At 34.0% G+C, this 22,995-nt stretch overlaps 1 protein-coding gene across 3 annotated transcripts in view; it reads right to left on the reverse strand.

The window, feature by feature from the left end:
* Positions 1-22,995, reverse strand: part of Smg5 (Smg5 nonsense mediated mRNA decay factor) — a 334,407-nt gene that overhangs the window by 190,308 nt on the left and 121,104 nt on the right. For all 3 annotated transcript variants that reach the window (XM_090391497.1, XM_090391496.1, XM_090391498.1), the window contains 4 exons: positions 14,256-14,330; positions 13,978-14,168; positions 7,698-7,841; positions 2,167-2,267 (listed from right to left, as the gene is read on the reverse strand). In XM_090391497.1, coding sequence (XP_090247623.1) covers positions 2,167-2,267; positions 7,698-7,841; positions 13,978-14,168; positions 14,256-14,330 — 511 coding nt within the window. The remainder of the gene's footprint in view (positions 1-2,166; positions 2,268-7,697; positions 7,842-13,977; positions 14,169-14,255; positions 14,331-22,995) is intronic.

The raw sequence follows: 22,995 nt of genomic DNA on the forward strand, positions 1-22,995 counted from the left end.
AGAATGAATGAATGAACTATTGTTACAGTTGACTCCCACTATAACAAAATGTCCAGGGAGCAGAGGAAGAATTTGTTAAAATGGATAGTTTGTTGTAGTAAATTTCCTTTAATATAACAATGTGAGGACTTTTTATTTATTTATTTATTTATTTTTACAGGAAGTGAGTCTGTTACAGTAGTGTATGCTATAAAGAGCATCAAATGTAATTTCTTATAGCAAAAGTTTACCTATAGTGAATTTTCCTTAGAATAACATTGATGCTACAAAGTTTTCGACCAGGACATATTGATAGTTTATACAAAGTCAGTAATATAAGATTTCACTGAGAATTCAATAGTGTTTTCTAGTGAGAGTTGGGAGTCACCATCAAATTCCTGATATGTGCCCTCAAGGGGAGAGGGGGAGGATATTATGATAGTACTACATAAAAAAATTTACATCTCCACCTTCCAATCGACAATTTTCCTCCATATTAATCTGTTATCTATCAAGCCTCCAATATTCTCGGATCTTAAATTTCTCTCTTACTGTATCAATCCATTTAGATGATGGTCTTCCTCAGGGTCTTTTTCTTGCCAACCTGACAAACACTTGTTTTGCTAATGTTTCCTTTTCCATTCTGCTTAAATACCACCTTAGATTAGCTCTAGTAACATTCTTGAATGCAAACAACATCAATAACAGGCATCAGTAGCAGTATCGTATTAATATCCTCATTTTTAATACGATACTGCTACTGATGCCTGTTCACTCTCCTAATCTTTCTCAGATCCCTCACATCTGTGGTCTGAGCTTTGATTGTGTTTTATTTCTAACCGTTCTTGGATCCATAAGTTAAAATTGGTTTGAATACTGTCTTGCATACAGATAGTCTAGTTTTTGAATAATTTCTCTCTTGACAAATACAAATATTTCTGTGATAGCAGTTATTCAGTTAATTTTTGGTACTGAGACCACATGTTTCTAAACATATAACAGGGTTATTACAGTAAATGATATAACTCAACAAGTTTTGTAAGTCAGACTTAAAAAATTAGAGGAATCAAAACTTAATATAAAAAAAAAAAATTATACATAGCAGATGTTATCAGAACTTCACAAGTACATACAAACAAATTGACCCCAAAAAAAAACAACAAAACATTATATTAATTACTATGTACACATTAGAACAATGCTAGTTGTTAATGTCACATTATGTGGCATGATGCATGAGATCCCAGGTCGGCAATTGCTAGATTTTTTATGAAAGCAGATCAAAGTTAGTATAGGATTACAGCCTTGGTATTTAATACATTGTGTGGGGATGACGATACCTAGCCTCATCAACTTCTTGTAAGGTAAGTATAAAGTTATGCACACTGGCGTGATGAGATTTCCAATGGCATATTATGGTGGGATTATGTTACAAGAAATTGATAAGGATAGAGATCTTAGGGTTATGGTGAACAGAAAACTGGAGTTCAAAGATTACATTGCAAAAACAACTCAGTGGATAATTGCAATGTTGAATCAAACATTTGATATGTAAGGATAAGGAAAGCATTTGCCTCTTTACAAGACCCTGTTATAACTGCACCTACATTACTGTGTGCACATTGGTCTCCTGGGTTTGGATGGGATAAAGACACCATCGGGTTCTTTCCAAAATCATTAATGTATAGATTGAACAACAATGGTCCAAGGATCAATCCCTGGAGAACACCACTGGTCACCTTAAATCTAGCAGATTCACACCCACCGTATACCACATTTGAATATTTACCATCAGCTATCCACTTATACAAGTCAATAGCTTATATTCTAATCCTATATTCCACAGTTTATGCAACATCCTCTCATGTGGTATCCTAACAAATGCTTAGCAAAGTCTAAAAGTGTCACAGTGTATCTATTCCCTTTATCCATCTGAGCAGTAACCTTATTATAAAATACGAGCAAATTGCTAAAACAGGACCACTCTTTAGTAAACCTATGATGTATTTTGCAAAGTTTAGTTTGTCTATTCTATTCTATTCTTATCTGAGAACAAATCTAAACAACTCACATTTCAATGATACCAATTTTGTATTAAGATATTATATAAACAGATATGCTGAATTTATATAAGGCAAATAAGAAAGATCAATATTACAAAAAGAAGCTAAATTAGGAATCACTTACTCGGCTATGGTTTTCTTTATTATCACCAGAGTGTTTGTTGGTAACTTTTGAGACATGCGAAAGAGATGATGAAATAGGAGATAATGAAACATTTTCAACTTCTGCAAGAAGAACAAAATTCATTTAAGAGAAGCAATGCTATTTTTAGCTTGTCAATCACTATAAGAAATCATGAATGCAGTCATCTATCGCTACAGAGAGCTCTTAGGAATAGTTTGTTATAAATAAAACAGTTTACTAGAGTGAATTTTCTTGAAAAAAAAAATAGCATTAATACTATGAAAAGTTAGTTAAGACCTGGAAGTTTGTTAAACAGAGAGCTAACTGCATATAACCACTTGTTTCTATTTGTAGAAAAGTATAGTGGACCTCACCCCCAACAAAGAATACGCATTTCCAGTAATGCACTGACAAAAATATCTTAAAATCCATTAAAAAAAAAATTGTAAATCACATTATTAGAAATCCATGGTGGTTAAGAGACTCATTAAATGGCAAATTCTCTTCATAACACTTATGTATATTGACCATGGCAGAAATTTTCAGAATGATTTTCAGTGGTATGCAACTTAAAAGATATTTTAAATTGCATACCACTTTAAAAGATATTCATTCTTTCATTCTGTCCAAATGAAAACACTATCAACTGCATGAGACATGAAACGTCTCATGCAGTTGATAGTGTTATTTATAAGTGAAAGAAAACCATTAAATCTCATCTTCTGAAGACTAAAAAAAAAATTGTCAACAAGTAGCCAGTCAACAGCACTGAAAACAAAAGCAATTTCTCTGGTAGACAGAACAACAATAACAGCAACACATGTGTTATGCTTAAAAAATTATATTAATTTTCATCTTTGGTTTACTTGTCCATAGGCTAACAAAATCTTTCATTTGAAAGATTTTGTTAGCCTACATGTGAAAGATGTTTCATGTGTTTACTTGTGAAAGATAGTTCACATGTAAACTTTTGCAAGAAATACAAACTTACATAATACTTTATGTAAATCTGAGAAGGAAGTAATGTGCATTATAGTATACAAAGAACATAATGTGATGGAATTTTAAATCCAAACATCTGTTTATTTACACTTGAATAAAATAGGGTGAAAATCCAAGAATATAATTTCTTGTCAAGTATAATAGACCATCATGCTGACTGCCTCACTGTTTATGACAGTTATAAATTTTCTATTATGAATGTATAAAATAATGAGCTATAGAAGCAAGGTGATCAGAATATGTATCCTTCAATTGAAGACTGGAGTTTATGAATCTTCTTCTTCGGAAAAAAGCAATGACTGTGATTGAGATAATAAACAGGTTGTTTCTAGAAATCTTTAATGGAGTTGTAAACGAATAGCTGGACTCGCATGAAAAGGGGCCTACCACTGAGAAACTTACTGAAATTGGCAGAGCAAGGAACAAAGAATAAGATGATCAAATTCAAGAACCTCATCCTCCTTTTACCTTAATTACAAAGACTTGGAGGCTTTTAAAAAAGTAGACTATGGTCATAAAAATATAGAAACTGATTAAAAAACGTTTAATTTTCTTGACCAAAAAGCTCTGGAATGACTTTTAATGGGATTACATTGATCAAGTGCATATAATATGTTATATCAACTAGTTTCACCAACTAAGGCTGTTGGCATCTTTTTAGTGCCTTACATCAGTTATGTACCCTAGATGCCAACAGCCTTAGTTGGTGAAACTAGTTGATATAACATATTATATGCACTTGATCAATATAATCCCATTAAAAGTCATTCCATAGAAACTGATTATTCAAATTCTGAAAGGAGCTTGCCAGAAATGCTTTTTCATGCTACCAGCAAATTTATTGAGAAAATAAAAAATACTTATATAGAAATAGTGGATATTAAAGATCCAACATTTCAAAGCCGGATATATGCAGAAACTTTGAAAATTTTAAAAATTTGAAGAGAGAGCTTATGAGAATACAATCTGCAGCATTAGAGTTACTTTAGTTGCACTACTTAAAATTCAAGAATGCTGCCTAAGAATCCATATATTCACCTTTTATTAGTGCATTTGATAAAGGTTTCACTGGCCTGACAGGAAACTGGTTGGTTCTCTTTAGAGACCAAAAACCTTAAGAGAGCAAGAACTCTCATTCAATACTAAAGAAATTTAATGTCAGAGAGTTGTATTTTCAGTCGGTGCATAATAGTAATTATCAAAAGAAAGAGCCTTTATTTATTTCAGTGAAGTAAATTATATAGAAATAGTGGATATTAAAGATCAAACATTATTTCATGATTACTTAGTTCAGAAGAAATTACATGTAGTTTTATTTTCAGAAACTCTAAACAGTAAATTCTCACTTTTGCCTAATTAAATGTGTTTCTCTATGATTTCATTACTGCCATATAGTTCAGTAGCCTTTTTGGAAGGATTTTTATATAGTTTAAACTATATTTCTAGGAACATAACCTCAAATTATTGAAAATGAGTCTCTACTTATTAGGGCTCATAACTCACTCAGTGACAGTTTTCATGAACCAATCAGGTTGTCAAAGCAGGGAGTTCTATGCTTCTTATCCAATGGGAGATGCGACTTACAATGGATAACAGCAATGCAATCATTTTATAAATTAGTTAAACCACTTAAAATTAATTTGATTAATTAGCAATAATTTACAGTGATAAAGTAATGAATGGTGAGTGAAAGCAGGAATCATAAAAAGCTCCTGCTAATAAGTCACTCATGGTCTTAAAGTATAAAGAATGCAGGAAAGCTTAGTAATGTGTAGAAATATTAAAATAAGGTCATGAAAAGATAAAGCAAAATATTTTGGAGACTACCAAGAAAGCTTAGAAATGTACAAACAGTGCTACAAAGTAATCAAAAATCATAAAAATTATATAAAAACTGAAGAAAAGGATATTTTGGATACATAAAGCACAATTATATTAAAAAATTATTAAGTCAAGCAATAAACAATATGTGCAATAGTAAACACAGACATTATTACGTAAAACCTCCAGGGAGGACACCTATTCTACTACTCTGTCTCCACCACTCAATCCACCAATTACAACGAACTGCAACTACCATCATCATCATCTACACCAATGCCATCTACTGCTCATCATCACCACTAGTATTTTCACAGACAATCACAAATATCCATGCCCATGGCAGGATTTCAACCTGCAGACTTTAGGCTGGAGAGTGGATATGCTGACAACTTGGCCAACCAGGCCTGCGATAGTTGGAGACAGTTGTAGAATACTTCGGGTTAAGGGATTAAAATAAGAATATACTAAAATAGCTTTCTACAACTATCTCTGATACATTACTTGTACACCCTCTGTACAAAAAGAAACCAAACTTTTCGAAAATAGAAGAAACTAGTGGTGCCACCTGTTGTATCTTTTTGTTGTCGAAAGTGGCAACTTTCATTAGTGTTGCGTCAACTGTTTATGAATTTGTTACATTAGAAGCCGAGTTATAGTGCCAAGAGTGACAATGTGTTTTGAAGAACGGTAGGAAAATGAGTTTCAAACAGAGAGCTGCGATTGACTTTTGTGTTAAACTTGGTAAAAGTTTTACTAAAATGCATCAAATGATTTCATCAAAGAAATCCCGAAATCGTCCGTGAGACTGATTGATGATGAATTGGGGATTCCAAAATCAACTGGGCACAAAATTTTGACCGAGAGTTTGGGCCTTTGTAAATTGAATTCGCGATTTGTTACCCACAAGTTGACCAATGACCAAAAAATGTATCGAATTGAACACTGCAAGGACCTCATTAAAACCGCTCAAAAGGACTCAAACTTCCTTGAAACAATCATTACCGGTGATGAAACGTGGTGTTTTGAGTATGAGCCCGAAACAAAGCGCCAGAGTGGAGACCACTAAAAGAGGGGCATCTGAAAAAAAGTCACAAGTAAAGACAATGTTGATTTGTTTCTATGATTCCAAGGGCATTATCTACAAAGAATTCATTCCGCCTTGCCAAACGGTCAATATTGAGTTTTATCTTGAAATTTTTAAGCGATTGATAGCGAGAATTCGTCGCGTACTGCATAAATATCGTGATGCAGGCAGCTGGTTACTTTTGCACGATAATGCACCATCTCATCATTCGAACATTGTGAGACAGTTTTTGAGCAAAAACCAAGTTTGTGTGTTGGATCACTTGCCGTATTCACCTGATTTAGCACTCTGTGACTTCTTTCTCTTCCCCCAACTTCATTTGCTGATGAAAGGAAAGCGATACAACACCACTGAAAACGTTCAAGCGCCAGTAGCCACGACACTCAACAGTATCCCAAAAACTGATATAAAAAAACTCATTTCACGAATTAATTGACTGTGCCAAACGCAGTATCGAAGCTGAGGGAGAGAATATTGATTGAAATAAATGATTTGAATAATTATAATTGGCCTGTGTTTTATATTCTATCAAAAGTTCTGTTTCTTTTTGGACAGAGGGTGTACAGAAAACATAATTTCTGCATTGATTAAATCTTCCTGGGTAATTTATTAATGACTCCCAATGATGATACCTCAATAAAGGTTGAGACTGGGCTGGCAAGATCCTTCCTATAATGTTGTTGCATTATGGGATACTGAGGCAACTAATGTAAAGTCCACAGCACGTATATACAAGTAAACAAGTTGTGAAGATATCTCATACACAAACTTTGTCTGCTTGTGGTTGGGTAAAAAATTAAGATTAAAACAAGAATATCATTTCTTGCCAAGTATAACAGAGGAATATATAAGGATCAGAGCCGGGCAAAAAAGTACATACATAACGTGGATACATCAATGACAGAACCATTAAAAACAAAGATGCCTCAAGAGAACCTCACATTTTTAATATAACAGCACTCATCTAAAACAGTGCATCAGTTAAATAGATTAGGTAAAAAAAGATTAAAAACATGCACCTGAAGCAGAAATGACAAAAAAAAGATATAGAGGCAGACTAAGATAGAGCTGAAGTTGACATTTTAATCTTCTGTGAAACTCCTAACATATAAGATCTAACCTGATCAAATCAGAAGCGAAAAATCACAGACCAAAAGAAAACAGATCAGAAACTAGACATGAAATCCTAATAGTGTTGTACTGTTACAATGTCTGGCAATGGGGATATACATAAAAAAATATGTTGTTGATGACCAGCTGCTGCTTTTTTCCTGAAAAACAGGCAGCTAGTCTGGGTAAACACACACACACACACACTAGACTTTTTTGTGGAGAATTTTGCATTCTTTTTCTTTATTTCATAATTTTTTCTTTTTCATAATGACTTCTTTTTTGTAAAATCTTTGTTTACCATTTTACCAAGATGGCATCAAAAGCTCAACTTATATTCTTCAGACTTTTAGATAGGTGACTTAAAAAAAGTTTAATGTAAATTGCATTAATGCTCAAAACTCAATGAATATTTACACTATCTGTTGCTTTGGAATCTAGTTTGGTTTGGATTATTAAAAAAAAAAAAATATATATATATATATAATGATAAAAGTTGGGAAATACAAACCATTATAATCTTTGGTAACTGTATCAGAAAGGTCAGTTGCAATAACAGGATAAATTGAAGTTACTAATCTCTGGACACAATGGCAAACAATATGCGAAAACAGTGCTAATGTAAAGGCTGTTGCAGCAGATATAGCAGAACTACCTGAAAAACACAAAAAATGTTCAATTCTTCTACATCAGATATCAATTTACAGAATTCAGGGATATCTCAATTATAATAATACTGTATAAAAATCCAAAAGGTTTTTCCCAATCCCAACTGCTCAAGAAAAATTCAGTCTACACTTGAATGTGTTTGGTATCAGGAATCTGGAAAAATTATTAACAGGTATGAGACCATACAGAGTCAGGGAAACTAGATTATCATGAGGGAAAAGTGACAATCTGTGTAAGAACAACCGTGTTATGTAATGGTGTTTAGAAATAATTATGAGGAAAGAACAACTGTACGAGGGTTGTTTGAAAAGTCTGGTAAAAAAATAAGTTAAACACATTTTTTTTGGGAAAAAATCACCTTTATTTCTCAACATAGTCTCCATTGAGGTCCACACATTTGGTTCAGCGAGTTTCCAATTTTTTCATCCTATCTAAATATTAGGATTTGCCAGATTGTGCAAAATAGTCATGAATAGCCTTGATGACATCCTCATTCAAAGAAAATTTTTTTCCCACCAAGTTGAATTTTTAAGTTTGGGAACAAGAAGTTACATGGGGATCAAGTCTAGAGAATACGGTAGATGTGGAACCAATTCTAACCTCAATTCGTGCAATTTTGCCATTGTGACAGCCAATGTGTGGGATGGTGCATTGTCTTCATGAAAGAGCACTTTTTTTTGTGCACCAATCTTGGCTGTTTTTTTTCTTCAGTTCTTCTTCTAAATGGTCCAATAATGACGCATAATAGACTCCTATTATTGTCTTACCCTTTTCGAAATAGTCTATCATGATAATTCCTTGGGAATCCCAAGAAATAGTGGCCATTACCTTCCCAGCTGACAAAACGGTCTTCACTTTTTTCGGTGCTCTTTCACCGATCATTGTCCACTGTTTTGACTGCTGCTTGGACTCAGGTGTGGTGGATCCAAGTTTCACCTACAGTCATGAACGATGCAAAAAATCATGTGAATTGCGATTAAACATTGCAAAAGACTGCTTGAAATGTCTTTTTGTGCGGTTTTGATCGAGCAGTCAACAATCGCAGCACCCATTGCCCACACAGCTTTTTCACATGCAATTTTTCGTGCAGGATATTATACACCTATTGAGATGCCTACAATCTCAGCAATCTCATGCACTTTCACTCAGCGGTCTTCCATAATGATACCATGGATTTTGTCAATCATTTCCCCAGCTAGACGTCCGGAGAGCGCTTCATCTTCGATGGACTTACTATCATGTTTAAACTCATTTATCCAAAAATAAATAGTCTTTAATGCTGGTGCAGAGTCCCCATGAACTGTATCTAACTCGGCTCTGATCTGCATGGCCATCCACTTCTTCAAATAAAAGTGTTTTATCATGCACGCGTTTTTTTTCTTCAATTTTTATGAAAAATGTGAACACAGTTATTTTAAATGTTTGCTAAACGAGAACTACTCATCACATGTGGCTAAAATTTTGCCAGCGGTCATGAAAAAGATGATACATGCTGACACTGGTATGAATGAATGAATTGTGTCGCTGTCTATTGGAAATTTACCAAACTTTTCAAACAGCCCTCGTATTTTCATCTGGATTTATTAAGCATATGCAAGGAGGTCTGTAGTTGTTCAGGTGGGTTACAGACTATGGAAGTAAGTATACAAAAAAAAAAAAAAAAGCATGCAAATAACTTATGTCAGTACACAAATGCCAGGAGTATCAGAAACAAAGTGGTAAAGTGTGTTGTCTTGGTGAATACACTGGAGCAAAGATTATAGACACTAGTTACACATAGCTATCCAATATGTAGACTGTTGCATAAATTGGAGAAAAACAGGTTTGGGTCATAGAATATTAGCATGAATAAGAGGATGGCTGACTGACAGATATCAAAAAGTGGTACACAGGGGATGTGAGTCTGCATGATTTAATAACCAAGATCTGGTTAGTAAGATATGGGAGAAGCATGGGGGACAACTCCGAGGTTTACCAACGCCACCATTTCTTTACATGGCGTATGGAGGGCAGACAGCTATAAGAACTTAAAGCAGCTTGGGCTTACACAGAAGGATATAAAAGTTCTTTCCTTGAGGGCCCTACAGGGCACACTGGTGGCATGCTGTTGCCACCAGAGAATAACTAGAACAGGCATAGGGTAAAACACTTGTAAAGGATTAGGCCTATATCAAGTCTGGACATCATTGTAAGGGTAGTACTGCCCATAACCAGTACAAAGATTAAAAAAAAAAGAAGAAAAAGTGGTGTACCAAATGGAACAGTGCTTGGTCTGCTGTTATTCAATCTCTACATTAATGATGTTGGGAAGGCTTTGACAAGTGACATACAGCTGTTTCTTGATGATGTAAAGATAGGTAGGGTAATCAGGAATGCTGCTGATATACAGTACTTGCAGAATGATTTGAACAGGCTGGAATTGTGGGAATGGAAAAATTGGTGTCAGTAAATGTAAAGTCATTCACTTCAGTGTGATTAGATATCCAATGTCATTATGGTGGGATTAAGCTAGAAGAAATTGATGAGGCTAGGGATCTTGGAGTGTTAATAGACAGGAAGCTGAAGTTCAGGGGCTATGTGGCAAAGATTGCAAATACTCAAAAGATAACTGGAATGCTGAAACGAATGTTCACATATAAAGATAAGGATGTCATTTTGCCTCTTTAGAAGGCCCTGATAAGACCTCACTCGGATTACTGTGCGCAGGTCTGGTCTCCTGGTTTCCGTTGTGATTCTGATATATTGGAAAGAGTACAAAGTAGAATTAAAAATTATATCAGGATTGTGGAATACTGATTATGAAGACAAATTGAGAATTTGTAGACTGCAGACACTAGCAAACAGGAGAAAGAGGGGGTGATATGATTGAGACTTACAAACTTCTGAAAGGGTCATACAGGATTTCAATTGATGGAACTTTTCAATTTATGGAAGGTAGGGAAAGGATGAGAAGGCATCCTTGGAAGCTAAGAATGAAGGCTGCAAAGAAGGGGTGAGGGCTAGATTTTTCTCTCAGAGGGTGGTGCATGATTGGAATGGATTGCCATTGGATGTTGTGTGTGTGTGTGTGTGTGGAAGCAGTGTGAATGAATTCAAGAATAAGTATGATAGCTGGTGTGTGTAGTATGTGGCCCCCCCTCGATGAGCCTCTGCCTCCCTGGAGGTCTCACTTAATAATATACTAACTGCTACTGAGTGTACAGAGTAGAGTATTTTTAGGAAGGATGTGTTACTAATGATATTCGATGATTTGAACCCAGTTAGAATATAAACCCATGATGCAACACTAGTAATAACAATTTTGCATGTGGCAGTGAGTTAGAAGCCATATGGTGTGAGCTGGAGTCTAACAAAATCAAATATATAGTGGGGCGTTGATCAGTTGCATGATGAAATGCATTATCAAATAAACAAGCAATCATTATGGTTTTAGCAGTGAAATCTCACGAGAAGAACAAAACCAAATTTATTGAGCTGTTGTGAGAAAACTTTCTCAAAAAAGCATGTGACCAAAGGATCTCAAGGTTAAAGAGTGTTAGATCTAATTATAGAGTGAGAGCAGATTTCAGTTAAAGATATGACTGTTTTACCCCAACTGGGAATAGCAATGTTGCTGTACTAAAGGTTATGGAAGTTCCATTCAGAAGGGATCTTTGTTATTACTGAATTTTTACTCAGGTGGTTCCTGACCAAAAAGTTTGAAAACCCCTGAAAAAGGTTACATGCTGCAAAGCAAGAAATTATGACTAACTAATGAGTGTGCTAGGTTCTGTCCTATGGTATCAGTTGCTAGATGTTAAGGAATATTGGCAGCACATGAGAAGCATTCAAAAAATACTTAAAGGATACAGTATCAGAAAGTGCCACCCTAGAGGTCAAAGAATAAACAGAGTAGGAGTGAAATTTCTTGTGAATCTACTGCTTAAGAAGATGTGCAATTTTCTTAAGCAGTAGATTCACAAGAAAAAGATGTTGAAGGAATACCATGTGCAAGATAATGTCAAGTATGAAAATTATAAGGAGCAGCCCAGAAGAGTTACAACTACTGAATAGAAAGTTCACTAGGTATGAAAAGAAACCAGCTCTTTAAGCTAAAGACAATCCAAGAGAATTCTATCATGCTGCAAGTAAAATAATGAGTATGAACGAATAACTCTACTGAATGCAGATGTTATGTGGCTGAGAGATGCAGAAGAGATTATTATGCTAAAGCGATCAATCACATGATGCAACATCGATCTCACTGCTACCTCTTCACTGGATGAAGAAACTCAGGTGTATGAGGAGGAGGAGAAAGCAGAGCTGTTGTACAAATTGAATAAGAATTTGTCAACAGGGGGCTGATAGGATATCAGCATATATGCAAAAAGAAGTTTTAAGTTGAACAGGACGTTCCTTTGATGAAACTATATAATTTGAATCTTAGCACAGAGAATATTCCACAGGAACAAAAAGAATGTCTAATCCCATTGAACATGGATAGTGTAAAGCCTGATGTGTCTCCTATTGACCTATCAATATCTCAAGTAGTGGTGGTGAAAATAGGTCAATAGCACACACATCAGAACTTTTATGCTTCCATAAAAGTTCTGGAAAACACTGAAACTGAAAATCCAAAAAGAGTAAACAATATTTGACACTTCAGTTTCTGATGGCCTTTTTTTTTTATTTTTAAAGCACTGAAACTACTTTTTACAAGTCAGCAACTTATTCTTCTGATCACATGCTGATTTCTTATCCATGGACTTTTTGTGATTTGTTCTTTTCTTCATGCATCCTCGCTCAATGTTTTCTTTGCTATATGAAATCTCTAAGGTTTAGTTATTTTCAAACTCTTCTGCCAGCATGAATGGACAAGCTAGCAATATCTCTACTCCCTATGTAAAGGTTGTAGGTTCAAATCCCACCAGGGACGGCTCGTGCATAGACACTGCGGAACTGCAGTACCCCCAATTTTTCTATATATATAAATAAATTTATTAATTTATTTATATTTGCTTATAATATTTAATTTTATCATCAACAATCTATACAATTCTCTTATTTTGTATAAAAAATAATAAAAATCAATCTTGCAGCACTAAGGAGGGCGAAGGACGCTAGCAGCACTGTGTTTACCACAATGTCATATCGCTACGCGCGCAAGCATATGCACGTCATAGTGAGATGCGAGCTATTAGCATAATGTGGCATGTTCCGTCGTGCAGTTCTGCTGTTGTTTATATGCAGTTTGCACCAGTAGTAGAGTGTTCGTAGTGCTTATCGCGTTTAGTCCGTCTCTTTAAATATTTGGACATCACAATTAAAGGATTTAATTGTAATGTCCAAAAATTGTAAATCCACGCCTTTAATTACAATTAAAGGAATGGATTTCATTTTTAAGTAATTTTGAATTATATCAAACTGTATAATTTTACTGATAATAAACAACATATTTTCATGAAACAAAACAAGAAAAATATATTTTATTTTTAAGTAATTTTGAATTATACCAAACTGTATAATTTTATCAATAATAAACAATATTTTTTCATGTTTAATTTTTTTAAATTTTTACCATAATTTTGATATTTTATCCAAACACGTATACACTGTACTTACAGTGTGTATGTATATTTCGAAAGTTGCAGCACCCTGACGATTTCAAGCCACGAGACACCACTGAATCCCACTCATGGATATTCAAGATTTGTGAATATCTTTAGGTGGAAAATGATTTCTGTCACTCAGTGTAAGATCATCTTCTGCTTATTGGAGGTCTCAAATCACCATGCTCTCTCTCTCTCTCAGGATTTACATAAATAATAATAAAAAAAAAAATTTTTTTCCCCTAATAATATTTACTAATTTGAATTTACAATTCTTATCTGAAAGGTGGTCAAATATTGATTCTTTTCACAAAACATTTTTATTTTTATTGTGATAATCGTTTTATCCTGTAAAAAACAGTATTAAATTCCATTCCCAATTTTGATGTCCCGGACCAAAATAAAAATACTATTCTGAAAAATAACATAATAAAAAAACACGTTTCTGTGTTTTCTCCAGATGAATTGCACATTTTTCTAAACCATAAGAAATCAATTTAATTTTTCAAGAGTATATAAATACAATTAACTTACCCTTTTCTTGTAATCTGGCCATACACATCATTGACATAACTACAACTTTAAATACGAGTTCATCGTTGAGAAAATCAATTTCTTTTGTTTCAGTCTTGACATTCTCATCATCATTCTGAGTGTAATTACAAGTATGTAGTTGCATGCATTTGTCAAAATCCTGTAAAGTGTCTTGGCAGAGGGCTTGAGAACTAGAAAATTATAAATTCTTAATAAAACTGTAATACATCAAAATAGTAGCAAATTCACTGAATTTTAATTTTAATTACTTTACTTACTCTTCATCCTGAGATAAAAAGAACTGCTCACATAACTTTAAAAACCTGGTTAAAAATCTGGCAACTCTGAATACCCTGAAAGAGATTTACATAAACTTGAAACATATTATAAAACCTACTTATAATTATAACTAAATGCTGATCTATAATGATACATATTTAAAAATACATAATATCTCAATACTTTTTGGCATTATTATTATTATTAAGGCACCTCTAGGGAGTTCAAGGACTCATCCAGGTAGGGTGCATTTAGATAATATACTTAAATACCTATCATATGATAAGTATTTATATATCAGTGATGATGCACTCACTGCAGGTGAGAAGAACCTGGACTTCGTGTACTTTCATATAACAACAACAACCCCTAGCCAGCATGAACCCAGAATTCTACTTCCATCATTGATAAGCTTCAAAATCTCACTTGTTTATACTATAAGATTCCCTTACTAACTTCTATATATTTATACTAGGGGGGATATGCTCCCCTTGGTGCCTACGGCACCCCCCCCACCCTGAGTTCAGGACTGGTAGGCCGGTTCTCCTTGAATTCTGATGACTCGACACTCAGGGTAGCCCCTGAGTTTTAAAACGTTTCAAATAACTTCACAAAAAAAGTGACACAAAAACGTTACAAAAAAGCTTATCATTTTATATTATAGGGTATATATTTATTTATATATTAGTAATGATGCACTCACTGCATGTGAGAAGAACCTGGACTTCGTGTACTTTCATATAACAACAACCCCAGAATTCCCAGAATTCTGGGGTTGTTGTTATATGTTGTTATATGATCTTCATTTGTTTATAGTATAAACAAATGAAGATCACATTTCTTCAAATCTGTTCTCATAGGCCAGGTGACTTTATCTGTACACAGTAATCTAGACATGGTCTTATCAAAATTTTTAAAGGGGAAGAATAAACTTTCTTATTCCTTTAAGTTGGTATTCTCTTTAATGTTATCTAATGCAATGAACTTACCTTGTTATATGTTGTTATATGATCTTCATTTGTTTATAGTATAAACAAATGAAGATCACATTTCTTCAAATCTGTTCTCATAGGCCAGGTGACTTTATCTGTACACAGTAATCTAGATGGTCTTATCAAAACTTTTTAAAGGGGAAGAATAAACTTTCTTATTCCTTTAAGTTGGTATTCTCTTTAATGTTATCTAATGCAATGAACTTATCTTAGCAAAGCAATACCTAAACTTTAACTCAGTTCCACAACAGCCCCACCCTTCAATGTTTCTAGCTTTAGCCATTAATACTCTGCACTAACAGTCTATATGTAATGTCCTCTGTCCAAAATACATAATTAATTTTATGCTTGGCAACACTGAACTGGCATTGTCATATGTCCCTATAACCAATCTGTTAAATTTAAAGGGATTCTCTTCTCCTACATTCCTTATCACCTACTATTCCTTATCATTCTCCTCCCTAATTCTACAAATAATTGATATCATACTCAAGATCCTCCTTAATATCATTAATATACATATTAAACAACAACTGCCCAAGTACAGAACCCTGTAGCACAATTGGTCACTCTTCTTCTCCTCATACTGAGCCTGAACACCACCATACATTACTTTCTGATATATGTAAGTCAGCCATTCTCCAATCCATGTCATAAGTTTATTTTGCAAATCCATCCCTTTGAGTTTGTATAACAATCTCTGATGTGAAATCATGTCAAATGCCTTGGCAAAATCCAGAAATATCACAGTATATCCATTCCCTTTATCCAATGCTGCTGTCCCCCTATTACAGAACATGAGCAGAACTTCTGCTCATGTTCTAATCACTGCAGATTACTAAAGCCAGGCCTACCTTTTGCCAAAACCAGGCTATCTTACATTGAAGATCTTACCACTGTCTACCAACCTTTGGATGCAATTCCTAGCTATCCTTTTCAATACCTTCATGGTCACACCAGAAATACTACTGGTCTATAATTTGCTGCATTGGTCTTAGTTCCACCTCTTGTATAATGAAATTATACGCTCATTAAGAATCATGCATGTGCTTAGACTCAAGTTTGAACACTAAGGTCAATGGCACTGCTTACTCTCTTGCACATTCTTTCATTATCTCATCCAGTCCAACTGTCATATTTGAGTAAAGTTTTTGTAAATACTTTAATACTTCTAACTCATCAATTTTCTGTTCTTTTGTCTCATTCTCCCCTGGAATCTAGCAAGCTAATAGATCTGCCTCAATATATAAAATAATCACTTAACAACTGATATTTCTATTTGTATTCACTAAGACTATTCTTCTGTGGCCATTCTTCCTTTTACATGCTACACAACAATAAAATTATTTTGGATTTCCTTTGGCCTGTTTGGCTAACTCCTTTTCGTAATCTGATTTTGCCTTTGCGGCACAGCAGTTACTCTCCTAGTATGCTCTTTATAGCACTCCAGTCTCAATTACTTTTCTCATGATACTGTGTCCACAATATCCTATTTATCCAGCTCTTGTTTGAAAGTGTTATTCATCCATTTAACTCCCATGCAAATAATTCTCCTAACTCTGAGGATGCAGCCATGAATTCCCTGTACTACTGATTTCTCTACCAATGCACTGTCTCAAGCTACCTTTTCAGTTTATTATAACCAGTGCTTTTTTTCTAGAAAAAAAGGTGCCAGAACTCACATCTTGTTAAGCTTTTTATTAAAGAAAATGATATTCACATCTTAATTTAAATGAAATATAAAGCAGCTGTTGCTGTCACGGAATCACATAAATGAATTAAACATAATTTATCTTGAGTACTTTTTATTTTAGACATGATCAAATGTAAAATTAAACAAATTAAAATATGCAACCAAAGACCAAATATAAAAGTAAATTTTTAAAAACATTATACAATTTAAGAGAAGTTCATAATGTTTTCCAAAGTTTTGTCCAATTCTCATTGAACAAATCGTCTTGACTCCTTTCTTTGCTCTTAATATCTAAGGCCGAATGTCGTCCTCTAAGTAACCACAGATCAACATACTTTGAAGGATTGAAAAGTCTTAAAGGTGGTCCAACGAGTTTGATGAATAAAAGTGCTGAAACTGTTTTAGTCTTCAACGAAGCTCTTGTTGGGTGATAATTAAATTCATCTGCGAAAATCTGCGTTCACATTCACTTGATGAAATGGGAATGGTATTCAGAGCATGTACCATATGCAACAGTTTTTCTGGGTATGTCTTATCGAGAATGTATTCACGGAATCCACGAATTATTTCTCTTTCATGTAGTTGCAGTCTGATTGACAAATTTCTAATTTCCACCTCTCCGAATGTTAGCTGAGCATCAATATCGGCCAATGTTTTTGGTCAAGCACGCCAGCCCAAAGTGCTAGCTCAACATCTTTGCTATCAAGCAACCTTTTTTCAATTGACTCTTTCAATTTGGTATAAAATGTTTTTGGTCAATAGGAGAATTATTTTTGGAGTGTTTTCGTGAAGTAAAACTCCACGAAAGTGCAGATTGCATACAGCAGCTGCAGCACATCTATAATAGTGTCCAAAATTCTGCCTTCTTTCTTCAAAAACTTGTACAAGTGCATTTATTTTTTGATTTGCCTTGTAAAGGTTCTTGTCACTGTCTTGCAGGTCCAAACTTAATTCAGACAATTCTTGGAGAGCGTCGCACATCAATCCTAGATCCAATAAAAAGTCTGTATATGTTATTTTTCTTCTTAAGCCATCATAAGTACATTTATCATTTTTATCTCTCCTAGGATCATACATCACATCTTCAAAAGGATGCACTACAGATTCAAAATTATTCCACACAGCCAAAACTGAACAGAAACTAGATGACACCCATCGAGTACTAAAAATTCTTCAAATTTTCAGCAGCTCAACCTCTAGTGATTCTGCACATAAATGCACACTACTGTTTTTTTGGCAACGTATGGTATGGGACAAAGTTTATCAATAAATTATTTGAATCTATTGATTCCTGCAATTTCCTTTACAGCATCACTTACTGATAATTCTATTTTCTGTTAGCACAATGCCAAACTATAATAGAAGGAAATTTTTCTGACAGCAATTTTTTCACTCCACTTTTACACCCTAACATTACAGCAGCGCCATCACATGCTAGTGAAACTAAATTTTTTTTTTAATAATCTTCTGTCAATCCATAATAGTTAAGACATTGGAATAAGGAATCAAATACACTTTTTGCCGTTACGTTTTCAAGTTTGATCAAGTCCAAAAATAAATTTATCGGTGAATTAATCCAACACCTTCGATATAGCATTGAATATACACTATGAGAGTGGTTTTATTGCTTACTGTTGTTGATTCATCAATTATCAATGAAATTATATTTTTGGATTGAACGATTTCTTTAAACACATTTTTTGTCATTTCTTCACTTACATGATTCACAATATTAATACAAGCATTTGTTGAATGAAGAATACAACCCATTCAATTCTGTTCAGTTCTTGCAGATCAATTTCACTTTCAAAATTATGGAATGATCGGTTTTCCTTTGCTACTTTATATGCAGTTATTTCTTTTTCATGAGATAATGATTTAAAAAAAACTTTTCGAGGGCATTTTTTTTCGCCTTCAGAAACAATTTTTAATGCTGCTTTGTGTGCAGCAGATTCTCTGTGATCGAACATTTTTTTTCGAAGTGAGTTCATCTGTAACTTCCTATCTTTGCCAGAATATATGATCGCATTGTTGGCCCATTCTTTGGAAAATTTCATTCCCATCTTTGTTTCAATTCCAAGAGTTCTAACTTTTCTGGCAAGGCATACAGCCAAGTTTCTTTTTGCAAATATACATCCATTCATTTTTCGAGCAAAAATCATTTTTTTGATCTAATGTCCAGCAATTCGGCCAGTCATTTTCAGTTTGGCCCTGCTCCTCAAGATTAGCTTGAGATGATTCGAAAACATCAGCTGACACCATTATTTCCATATTTTTTGACATTGTGTCTGTTATTATTCTAGGCTTTTTATTAATGGAACTGGTGGTTGAGAAGTAATTGGAAATCTTTTTCAATTTCAAACTTGGGGTCAGACTTTTACACTAAAAAAAAGTAAAAAAAAATAAAAATGCTAAATGGATATGAAAATAATGACATTAATTTACTTCAATTCAATATTTTTTTAGATGAATAAGTGTTTTACCGAAAATCTTTCGCATGTTGTCAATCACACGTCCATACAGCCACAAACGTAGATGCTAATTGCGTGCACATGCGTGTTACCAGGTGTCGCCTGGTAATACACATGCGTGCGTGTCATGCATGCACGAACATTATTTCAAAAATTACTTTTGAAAAAACTGTAAAAAAAATAGGTGCCGGAACATTGTTCTGGTTACGTCAGAAAAAAAAGCACTGATTATAACCATCTACCTTACAAATTCACACATGCACCCTCTTAGTCGAAGCTCATACACCCATTGTCACTTCCCAAATCAAAACTGCATTATCACTGTTCCCCCAGACCTTCCCCAACTGGAGGGCTAATGGTCAACTGATTTATAAACAAGATTCTCAGATGCTATTACTAGATTCAACGGTCTTGTACTGCAAGTCTCTTCAACCATGTGCTGCTTAACATGCTACCTCAGGGCAAGACGAGATGATTTCTCCCAGCCTCCCTGTTTGCATATCAGCAGATATACCACATACTGTGATGGATTATTTGATTATAACTGAATTTGCATGGGACAGGGGGAAGAAATGCATTTGGTTCAGAACATATTTGAAAACAATAATGAAGGAGAATTATATATTTTGTTATAACTATAATAACTAAAAGGTGTAAATATGCGAACCAACAGAATGAATGGCAATATAAGGGAGAGAAAGAACAAGTGTGAACAGAAATACTTTCATTAGAGACAAATGAATGACTAATAATTTACAGCTTTTATATTACATGTGTGTGTGTCCAATATGTTGTCGAGATGGAGCAAATTATATGTGATCCTATAACCTCTAGACCTGCATGTTCCATTTATGATGGGTATAAAATAAAAACCCTTATGACGAGAGGAAAAAAAGATTTGTCTGCAAAATATAAACAGTTAACAAATAATAAGTGGCTATATACATTGGTTGATCAGTAAATAACTATAGGGAGGGACTTATCCAATGGACTAATAATGTTGATCGGGCGATTCATCTAGGCATTGTAGGAACATGTGGGCTGATGGAGCAACAAATCATCTTGTACAATTTCTTGTACTAATGTGCATTTATTTCTATTTTTGCTTTGTTTCTAAGACTTTTCTTTCATTCACTAATGATCAGTGTATGCATTTTACATGCTAATATATACATAATGTTCTCTTCTAATAATACACTGGATTCATTTTTATTCAGAAATAGATGGATTTTTAATCACTGCATCTATTCTTTCTAAAGAATGTAATAAAAATATCCCTGTACAGTGAAAAACACCCCTTCTCCAACAGATATCATACTGCAAACATAAAAAAAAAAAAGAAGTAATTTTATTGTATCACTAAATAGAGTACAGACATTTACGTTTCAGAAAGCACATTTTCAAAAGCAAATATATATATATATATTAACTTGAAATCAGTTCAAACTGGATTTCAAATTTTCTGTATCATTAAAACAGTTCACAAATACTAATTTTACTAATAAAATTTGACCAAAAAAAATTGCAACTAACATACCACATATATGGAAAACTATAAAAATATACCCACCTAATGTGCAAGGGACAATGTACGTCAATATGTCTACAGAAAGTGAAACATGTACATAATACTGGCCAGTATGAATATGTTAAGGTAGCTATTCCCAAGTATTTCTATAAATTCATTTCCCATTGTTTTGCAAGCTTTCTTCTCTCTCTCTCTCTCTATATATATATATATATCCCCATAGGCGAAATCACTCATGACCAATCCAGTCCTCTTCAGATGATCCTGGTCAACAGCATGAAATTTATTTTTCCTATTAACCTCTATATCCATACCCAACTCAAATCCATTTCCTATTTTACTCATACCACCAAGGGAGATTTCTACACTGATTGGATTTAATACTTCTACAATCAGTAGTAGTACTTCCATGCTCTCCTTATCTTGTCTGTCTCCCTGAATAAACTGAACTATTACATTCTATTCCTATACCAATATGTTTCTCTATTAACCAGATCTCACTAATGTCTACAATACACTACATCAACCAATGCTAAGACACTTCTCACATTTATTCTTGATGCTTCTGGCATTAGTGTATTTACTGAGTTTAATCTTGAACCAAATCCCTATTGACATAATTAAACTAGTCCTGTATTTCCTGGGATTATCCCTAACAAGCTATCATTCCCTCTCTTAATCCATTTGTCATTACAATTTCTACCACTTAATTTTTTTGTTTTTCTACCACTTGTTTCATTTTTATTGTCTGCACAAATATGTATTTATATATTCTAATGTCATGTGTCTTTATTATGCCATACGCTAAATAAATAAAAACCACTTAATTTAATGCACACATCCATGATTTCATTTAAACCACATGCAACATATGATGGAGGGGATTTGGAGTAACAGAGTACTGATCTGGTCAAAAAATCAGAAAATCCATCAATAACCAAAGTGGCTACATTGCATCTGCAAAATGTGGAATTTTCAGTTAAGGGATATATGTGGAACTACAGGTAGGTTAATTTCAAGCTTAGGAGCCAGCTTAAAGCAAAGCCATGGCATAAGAATCTGCAAAAGAAGGATGTTAGCAATGCATGGGAGAGATAGTCAAGGGATATCTGAAGAAAGCAATATCTGAATATAACCGAAGGTCAGGAAAATAAATCAGGTAAGAGTTAGCTGGACAAGTAATATCATTAAGCAAGAGTTGCAAAAATGTTGTGAAGGATATATATAAAGAGAAAGGTGATCAACAAGCACATGAGCAATATACAAGTTGGTTGGTTGAATGATTAGGGGTTCATTGGTGCAAGGACAGCAAAGGTCATACTATACGGTGCCAAACCAAAAGTTACAGTAGTACTCAAGGTCATAATAAACAGTAATAAAGATACAAATTAGCAAATATCATGTTATGTACAAATTATTTATCATTTGGGAAAAGAGTAGGTTTAATTAAAATTTAAAAAAATCTTAAAGAAGAGAATATGTAAAATATCAGAGTAAACTATTACACATAGTAAGTCATCATTTGTATCATAAATTTATGTCCAAATTCATCAGCTACTCAGCAGCCTTTTTTGATATGCCCACTAGAGCTGTCAGGTTCATAAAAAATTCATTCCTTTCTCTGGCGGGTCATCAGCCCTCAGTAAATACAAATATGTAAGATGACTGTGCCCTATGCTGAGCCTAACAAGAATTTCCTCTTTTATATCGACGGTGGCTTGACTGTCAGTGCTTAATTTCAGGCTTAATCTCACGCAAGTTATTTGTCAGTGTTTCCTGCCACAATGACTGTCATTCAGTTATTAGATTTGATCTTATAAAACTGTTTATAGTCTATATACGAGATTGACAAACAGTATGTAGAAAAATTATCAGCTAATCTAGCAGCTGCAGTCACATTCCTCTCAATTCCAATGTGGTTGGGAATCAAGCACAGCTGAATGTTAAAATTACGGACTTTCAATTTGTACAACAGTTGTAGAATCTTGCAAAACACTGCATGTGGATTGTACACAGAAGACAAAATGGCCTGTATAGAACTCAATAAACCCGTAT

Source organism: Typopeltis vanoorti, chromosome 4, assembly GCF_054136105.1.
Source record: "Typopeltis vanoorti isolate ZY-2024b chromosome 4, IOZ_Tvanoo_1.0, whole genome shotgun sequence".
In the NCBI taxonomy this organism is placed as follows: domain Eukaryota; kingdom Metazoa; phylum Arthropoda; class Arachnida; order Uropygi; family Thelyphonidae; genus Typopeltis; species Typopeltis vanoorti.